Genomic DNA, 9,324 nt, shown 5'->3' on the forward strand with positions numbered 1-9,324 from the left:
AGCCGTCCGAGACCAGATTCATCGAGTCCGGAAGGCTCCGAGGCCGACGCCGTGAAAATTGGCCTTGAAAATCGGCCTCGAAGCCGAGGCCGGACTCGAGACCTCCAACACTGCTACACATGTACTCACTACAACTTGAAAAATGCGCAATAGTTACATGAAAGGACAGCATTATAGCCTATACACAGGGTCACATGAAGAAATCAGCCTTAACATGCAGGCTTTATGCACAAGTACCCCCTCAGTGGCAAGAAAGGGAGAGTTGGGGGAGACCAGGCATTCGAACGCAACGCCGATCACGCCTGACGCCCATGCGAAGATGCCATGGCTTTGTGCACATTCAGGATAAATAAGTCGCGAGTACTTCGTGCTATTTATGAGCAATTTTTGGAAAACAATGAGCTTCGGAAATTTGTATATCGTCGTTATTTTTTGTGGAAATATTGTTTACACCCTTCACCATGCAAATAACAACATGATCTGTTTGGACCTGAATAAATTGACAAACGGTCAATAAATAGTTCACCATTCTTGTTTGTGTGAACCAAAATAATGTAAAAAGCTGCGGTCAAAAAAACAACACACTGGCATATCCAAATTGTGGGGGGGGGGGGGGGGCAAAATGGATGTTTTTTTTCCCTGAAAGTAGCCTGATTTTTTTTTTATTATATGAATGGTAAAAAACTGCTTGAAGTAGCGCTAATATTTCCTTTTTATTTAATACAATATTAATAAATAAAATGAATAAATTGGGGCAAAATGGGTCTTTTTTTCTGAAAAAAAAAAAAAAAAAATTTTTTCGTTTGCAAAAATTAAAATAATCGGGGGAGGGTTTTACTACTACATGAAGTACATTTTCATTTCCTGAAAACAAATTTTCATTTCATGAAAACAAATTTAAAATTAGATACCAAAAAGGTTGCCTCCTTGGCCCCCTCCCCGCTGGTTGGCTGGGGTATCTGCTTACGTGTTTGGCCCTTACGGTGACGGCATACACTTCAGTCGCTCAAAGGTAGCTTTCTCCAGCGCTTCTCTGTGGTCCGGGTGAGCGATTTGGATCAACGCGTGGGCACGCTGTCGGAGGTTCTTGCCAAACAAGTACGCGATACCATGCTCGGAGACAATGTAATGGGCGTGGGCGCGGGAAGTCACCACACCAGCACCTGTTTGCAAAGAAAATGCGGAAATAAAATTTTTTTAAATGGAGAAAAAAAAGTCAGAACGCACCACGCGCGCGCCAATCTCCATATAAGGAGATTTTTTAGTACTACTCGCATGAGGCACATACCATAACCATAGCTAGAGGTGTTTTCCCCAAACCTTAAGAAAACTTGTTAAATTGATCATTTCTGATTTGCTTTGACTTTTTGAACGAAAGGTATTTATGAATGGGAATAAATATGTGCTTAGCCGGTACTAAACGAGTACGTTAAAATTGGCTAAGGGCCTGGACGCTGATAACGATCCGCGTACAGGCCCGAAAAACGTACTTGTTTAAAACTGGCCAAGCACATGTTTATTCCCTTTGCCACATGTTATCTTGCCTTCTTTGATGAATGGAACTATTTTACTCTCTCCTCGTTTGGTGACTGATGGTATGGCTATTATGGGTTTGCCGAGTCCGTCAAAACCCAGTGCTGCTCCACGAATGAAATCAACTTGTCCGCCAACACCTAAAATATCAATCAAAAGAACCACTTTTTAGAGTTGAACCTGCAGGGTTTGAACCTGCGACCTCCGGATTGCCGTTCCGGTGCTCTACCAACTGAGCTATCCAGCCCTATGTTGGCGGTTCTCCTAAGTGTAGTGCTCATATAGCGTTTTCCATCGTATCAACAATCTCAAAGCACTTACAATTATTCCCCGTTCATCAGGCCATGGGACCACACGGAAGCCGATATCAGCGCTCAATTGCTCTTCGACCCTCACAGGTACCCATTTATACTCCTGGGACGAGAGAGGCAATTGTACTTAAGTGTCTTACCCAAGGGCACAAACACCATGTTCCTAGCAGCATTTGAACCCCATGGTGTGCGAGTCAAACACTGTAACCACTGTCAATGTCTTTGTTCAAGGGGCGCTAGTCAGAAGCCATACAAACTCTGAAGAATACATTTGCAACATTGCTAATATTGCTGTTAAGTGTCTTGCCCAAGGGCACAAACACCAAGTTCCTGGCAGGGTTCGAACCCCGAACCATCGTACATGAGTCGAACACTGTAACCACTGGACCATGGCATTCTAAGAACTAACCTGAGTACACCCTGGTCCCAATAGTATCAGAAACCACCTGGCCTGTCAGATCCACCTCAATGCAAGAGTTGATGGCAGTCACTTTGGGATTCTGTGATATGACCGAGGTATTGTTCACGTGGGCAATATCCATCATCACTAAAAACAAGAAATGAGGGAAAAATTTGTCACCAAGCAGCAACTGAATCCAGGATTTAAAGGCAATTGAATTTGGAATCATACCAAGTGACGCAGACCTTGGACTCGGATTTGGACCAAGTAACTAGTGACTCAAACAGAGCAACTTGGAACTCGGACTAAGACTCACACTCGAGTGCTTTGACACTCACATTCGAGTGCTTTGACACTCACATTCGAGTGCTTTGACACTCACATTCGAGTGCTTTGATACTCACACTCGAGTGCTTTGATACTCAGACTCGAGTGCTTTGATACTCAGACTCAAACTTGAACCAAGTGACTCGTGACTTTGACTCGAAATTCAGACCCGAACTAAGTGACTCAGACTTGGAATAAGTGACTTGGACCTCGGACTCGTTACTCGACTAGAACTCTTCCATTGAGTTTTCATATATGTGTACATCTATTTTGACTTTTTCAGAACAGACCTTTTACGTTAAGGCAGAGTTACTGGGCAGTGGTGTTTGACAGTTCCCAGAACACCCCCTGTAAAAAGTCTGTCACGAGCCAATGTGGCCCGTCAGGCCGGCGTTTATCTCTGGTTTCAGGAGATAAGTTAGTTTTAGATAGTTTTATCTATTTTTTAGTTAGATAGTTTTATCTATTTTTTAGTTAGATAGTTTTATCTCCGGACTGAGAATATTTCCATTCCCCCTGGATGGGATGCTAGTCCATTGCAGGTTACTCCCCAGCTAATGCCGGTACCCATTTATACTCCTGGGTGGAGAGAGGCAAGTGGGGGTGAAGTGGCTTGCCCAAGGACACAACATATGAGAACACCCTCTGAGATATACCTGCAACATTAAGGTAAGTATAAAATACCTACATAAACTACAGGACAGGATTGCATGCTTACGCAGTGTTTGATTATCATCCATGAAGTCATACATCTCCTGACTCCCTACAGCAAAACTACCGACAATCTTTCCTTGGTGGATACGTTTCTTAGTATTAGTGATGACTCCTTTCTTGACCAATGGTAGAATGCCGCTACTGAACATCTCTGTATGAAGACCAAGATCCTTATGCTGAGTCAAACAAGACATTGTAGCATCTGGAATCGCGCCAATACCTTCACATTAACAGAAAAGGATAATATTAATGATAATAATAATGCGGTGTTAATATAGTGCTTTATACCAAAGGTCTCAAAGTGCTTCACAATATTACCCCTGTTCATCAGGCCATACAACCATTTATTTTTCTGCAGCAGCTCGAGATTAGCGCATTCTGGTCTCTACCTTCACAGGTACGCATTTATACTCCTGGACGGAGAGAGGCAATTGTAGTAAAGTGTCTTGCCCAAGACCACAAGTGTATAACCTCCCCAACCCATCAAACCCCAACGGCATGTTTTGTTGGAATCTGTCAGGATGGGTACAGTACCCCTAAACTGACGGTCTTTTACATTGGGTTGGCACACCTCCAGAATCAAAGTCAGAAATAAGTGTGTGCAGTTTGCCATATGGTGTTGGAATTTGCCAGGATGGGTATGGTTCCTAGTAAATCATGCTAGGGAGTCATTAGAAAAAAATTACATCCACACTCCAAACTCAGTATGCATTTAACGCATTATGGAACCTAATCCTAAAACTTGTATCTGTACCAGTTTGCAGTGTGGCGCCGTTATCTACCAGGTTCTCAGCAATGTATTTCCCGATGGCCCGTTGTTCATCGGAAATCTTTAACGGTTTTTTGTTTGCGAGTGGCCTGTCGATCTCCACCACGGAATCAAAATGCGAGATGTGGATTAAACCCTCTCCTAGTGTCCGTGGCATCTTCTTGTTCAACTGGCCTATACATGTTAAAAAAAAATTTTAAAAGTTTTTGAAGTGGTCAAGTATTAAAGGCATATAGGATCATTTGTTTGTCATGCATTGTGTTCGTTTCTAATAATAACACCACTCAAAATCTGAAGTACAATTTTCAAAACCTAACCTGTTGAAGTTCAGCTCAGTGGATATTACACTTTTCGAGAAAACAGTGAAAAACCATGCGCAACTTTTGATCACAAAATACAATTTCTTCGATATGATCTTCTTCAGTATGATCTTTGATCCAAGTATGGTTTTTGATGATAATATATTTGTTAGGTTACTTTTGGGATAAATGCAAATGATCCTATGTGTCTTTCAGGTAAAACACGAATTCGAACCTCTATGTTGTGAAGCTGTTAGGATTGTTTTTCAAAATTTGGTAATGGTTGCCCTTAATTTGCATAAATTGGCATAGAGTCATTCTTTACATTAGAAATATGAATTTTAGCTTATATCTTGATGTCTCCGTGATTAAATATATTTATTTAGTTTGTGTGTCACACACGTAAACAAATTATACTAGAAATGTTCATATCTCACCAAGTACTTGTTTCAAAGCACTCTTCTTTTACTGTCAAGTCTTAACACTGAATGTTGATTAAGGAAAGTACTGGCATAATTAATAAGCCTTATAATTACAGGGACATAGTTGAGTCCATCACAAGTCCAGTCACTAGTCCAGTCACAAGAAACAGTGGATGAACAATGACAAAGAAATGCCTTTGCCAAGCTCATTTGAATAGCTTGTGAGTTGAATTGGGACTGGAGGACTTGTGAGAAACTTGCAGGGACTTGTGATGGACTCGATTACATCAGTGCTTAACTAATTAGTCACACACGTAACAAGGTGGTAACGTGAGTGACATTTCTAGTTATGTGTGTGACACACGGTTAGACTTACCAATGATGTATCTAGCACTCTGGGTAGCTGCTCTTGTAACATCCACACTGATTCCCATCGAACAGAAGCCGTGCTTATCCGGCGGAGTCACGTGAACCAACGCTACATCCAAGCCCAACACACCGCGACGGAACAGCAACGGGATCTCACTCAGGAATATGGGAGTGTAGTCGCCTCTGCCCTCCGCGATAGCTGTGCGCGCATTGCCGCCGGTGAACATAGAGTTGTCCCGGAAAATACCTGCGTAATGTAGAAGACATTCAAATGTACTGTATAACATAATGTACAATCTTCCATCTGTTTTGAACTGTTGTATTCCGTAGAACCTACCTGTATAGTGTAGAGCCTATATCCAAGACACGTCATAAACGTGAAATGTGTTTTGTTTTCCCATGTAGCCTGGTTTTCATTTTGAAAATTCCCCACAAATGGCATTAATAAATACCTTGGAGAGTTGATGGTTTCTGATTGGTCGAGACTCGATCACGTGGCCGGTCATTAACGGTGATAATGGACCGGCTTCAAAGATCAAGCGAATAAATGGCCCCTGAACCAGCATTGATCCAGCCCCGTTCAGCCCCATGCAAGCCAATGATTGGTCAAAATATAGTAACGGTCCTGCGGTAGCTTTTAACAATTGAGCACTGCACATGCGCTCAACCCCCATCTCGTGAGACTGACGCGCGCGTACGCAACACAGTTGCTAGGGATGCGTGCGTGCGTGCGCGTAAGGAAGTTTTGAAACGACATCGTACAGCAGTGCAGTATATACTGAGGATGTTTACGACGAAAGCATAGATCTACGATTTATTTTCTTTGAACACTTCACCCACCGACATATTTACCTTTCCTAAACCAAGCATCTTTGTAATTCCGGACACAAGGAATGTGTAAACGAGATTTCAGCTTTCTCCATCAGGTAAAGATATGAAAACATTGTTGTAATTTGTTTCGCTACGGCAGCAGTTTCTGTTGAGTTTACGTCGTTATAGCTAAAATATGGCCCATGAACATGAACACAAAAAAGTCTGGAAATATCACCGAAAGAAAGTCACAAAATTGGAGCATTTTAACTGTTTATTTCATTATAAAGGTATTTATTAATGGGAATAACAGTGAATTAACAGTTATTCAAAACCTTTCTTTTTCATTGTCTGAAAGTTACTAAGTAATTTGTAAAGTTGGTTATGGGTACCCGATCCCATAATCTGGAACTGATTCCCGACAGCAAAGGTCGGGTACTTGGGTACACGGTTCCGATGCACAGCCAGAGTGCACGTTCCGTCTTTTGACACTGTGCGCCAAGTTCCTTTAAGGATAAATTTGTTATCACACTCGTGGAACACAGAAAAGGTAGTGCGTCTGTGTTCCATATGGGACACGCTACATTATCCCGTGTTCTATTTACCCTCATATTGTGGCTCCATTTGCTCTCCCGGCCCCTCAGTGTGTATGTGCACCAACTCCACATCCTTCAAACCGGCCGTACGTCCATGCTTGCACAGAGAATGAAGCAGCTCCTGTGGTGTGGCGCCCCCACCCTGGACAAATACTCGGTCACCTATAACGAAAATCCAAAATGAACTGTTGGCCATTTGCTGTTACACATTTTCAATATGTCTACAAGTGAAAATGTGTCTACGTGAAATGAGATCTTTGTGGAATACCATGGTCCAAGGGTTACGGCGTTCAACTCATGTGCCGTACACGGGTTCAACCCAGATGAGGGACATATTGATTGTGTTCTTGGGCAAGACACTTTACTACAATTGCCTCTCTCCACCCAGAACTATAAATGGGTTCCCTTCAAAGGAGACCATTGGTTTGCACTTATCTCGAGCTGCTGCAGATAAAATTGTCTCGTTGCTTGATGAACAGGGGGGAAAGAATGTAGTATCCTGCCTAAGATGGGTGTCAATCGGTGGTGGACAGGGGGGACAAGTTCCCCCCCCCCTTTTTTAAAGTGGGGGATATCATATCGTTTGCCCCCCCCCCCCACTTTTTTCATCCCTGAATAAAAATTGTAGCCTTCATATGATTCTTATAATAGCTCAAAATAGTTGATTCAATGACTCCAAACTCGAAAATGATGTTTAAATGATGATCTTTTGCTAAAACAAATACGTTAAAGTGGTCAGAAATTGCCTCAGATTGCACCACAGAGGTGTGTCCCCTCCCCCCCCCCCCCCCCAAGTGATTGACGCCCTTGAACCACTTCCGTGGTTGTGTACTTAGTCTATGGAGAGTTGAGTGCATTTTCAAAGTATTTTCTAACAAAATTGGAATTGTTTCTCAGTCCCAAATTCATGTCTTTTCAAAAATTTTGCAATGACTTACCTTCATTGAGATAATATATGATGAAAAAAAAGTGGCATCAAGATGTAACATTCTTTCCAACAGGAGTAATAATTATGACGCACTTTGAGACCTTTTTGGTATAAAGCGTATAATAAGCAGTTTCACGGTAATATGCGCCATCTTGCTGACGCCTGGGCAAATTTACACACGTTGCTGCATAGGCATCGTCAATCGAAAACTTTTGCGCTTCCAAGTCATCATGCGTTCATTCCAAAATGCGCCAGTGTCTAGCAACGCGTGTTCTTTTTGGCCATAAAACTGCTAATTATAAGCACCACATTAATAACCCTAACTCCCTAGGGGGTGTGCAAAATCATATTGAAATTGGAGGATTCAGGGGTGTTAGGGCTATTAAAAAGTATTAATATTGTCAAAATGAAAATTTCAGGTCGATATCTCATTAGAACATGGAGGGAGCCTACTCCCCTTCTTCATCACAGAGCAGGGAACAGATTCGGCAAAATTGCCTGACAGTGACACTAGTTTATAAACAAAATACATAGCTTGAAGTTTCTTATTTATTTTTTTACCCGACTTGACAATTTGAACAGCCTCATCCGCCGTCGTCCATGTCGGTTCCCGGCCAGAAACAGGATTGAACGGCTCTCTAGGAATATCGAACGGTCGGTGATCGGTAATGCCAGTAAAGCGCATCACCGACTGAAAACATATCTGCTTCGGTTGCAGTGCTTTCCCGAGTTTACAACAAATGCCTGTCAACATAATTAGAAAATTGAATTTTCCCACAAAGTTGTAGGGCCTACTACTTGCACTAAAGATAGCCAGGCATAAGCGTCATTTGCTTGACAAATTCCTTGTCAATATACGGGGCGAACTGGAAGTTTTTTAGCCAAAACATCCAGCTGATCAATGCGAGCAGACGATACGATGACCTCTCCGTCCGGTCAGTGCGTACGCCCATCACGAACTGCACGTACACCGACGGTACGGTAACGTAACACGCGTACGTACGGTGACACTAGACTGGCTACCTGACCCAATAATGATGTCACGCTTTGATGTGCGCTTTCCTGGGAAAGCGCACTTGTAAACAAACCGTGACGTCATTGGGACTTAGGTCTATTACAGGCACGTGGGAACATTATACATTATTGTGTACTTCTTTGCAAACCCTACCCGTGGTTGGCACTTACCAACTACATGTACAAACTATGGAAGGTCAACGTTGCAAAATTAAACAATAGTAATGCGCCTATCATTGATATTATTATTGTCTAGCCACCCCTCCCGGCCTAACCTACCCAATGAAGACGTATAGGGATTGTCACTTTTGAGTTGACAGAATCCCCTGGGGCACAATTTAAGGGCAGTATCCGGCATACCTAGGTGGGGCGCACTGAACTGATAGTCTTTCCATTCCAGATCCACCAACGTGATCGTCATCTGACCCCTGATTGACCTGTCAGCTGGCCGGGGAGTTTCCCGATCTGTGTCTTAATATTATTGTGTGCTCCTATAGAAGATCATCAGGCATGCGGAGCTAGGAGTACACAAGACACTTAATGTGCCTCCTATCAATTTAATGTCCCCCCCCGCCCCAGGTCCGATGTCGTGATTTGGTCACGTTTTTCATGCCCCAGGGTGGGGATTTTGTTCACTCAAATTGGCATTATAATGTCGGGGCATGGTCGGGGATTTTGCCTGAGAGGTGGGGATTTTGTCACTACAAAAGAGACAATCCCCACGTCTTGATAGGCGCATAACGTTGGCCACCAAGCTCTTCCGCTGTCGATTCACTTTTGAAAAATTAATTGACCGCTTCAAGGATGCCTTAAAGCGGTGGTTGTAATTGGC

At 42.8% G+C, this 9,324-nt stretch overlaps 1 protein-coding gene across 1 annotated transcript; it reads right to left on the reverse strand.

The window, feature by feature from the left end:
• Nucleotides 1-794: 794 nt before the first annotated feature.
• Nucleotides 795-8,447, reverse strand: LOC119731788 (4-hydroxybutyrate coenzyme A transferase-like). Its single transcript, XM_038205060.1, has 8 exons — nucleotides 8,040-8,447; nucleotides 6,560-6,712; nucleotides 5,152-5,391; nucleotides 4,040-4,228; nucleotides 3,290-3,505; nucleotides 2,254-2,391; nucleotides 1,545-1,673; nucleotides 795-1,163 (listed from the first exon to the last, which is right to left on the reverse strand). The coding sequence occupies exons 1-8, from the start codon at nucleotides 8,230-8,232 to the stop codon at nucleotides 979-981; spliced, it is 1,443 nt and encodes a 480-aa protein (XP_038060988.1). The 5' UTR covers nucleotides 8,233-8,447; the 3' UTR covers nucleotides 795-978.
• Nucleotides 8,448-9,324: the final 877 nt, after the last annotated feature.

The sequence above is a fragment of the Patiria miniata genome, unplaced genomic scaffold, assembly GCF_015706575.1.
Source record: "Patiria miniata isolate m_02_andy unplaced genomic scaffold, ASM1570657v1 HiC_scaffold_24, whole genome shotgun sequence".
Classification (NCBI taxonomy): domain Eukaryota; kingdom Metazoa; phylum Echinodermata; class Asteroidea; order Valvatida; family Asterinidae; genus Patiria; species Patiria miniata.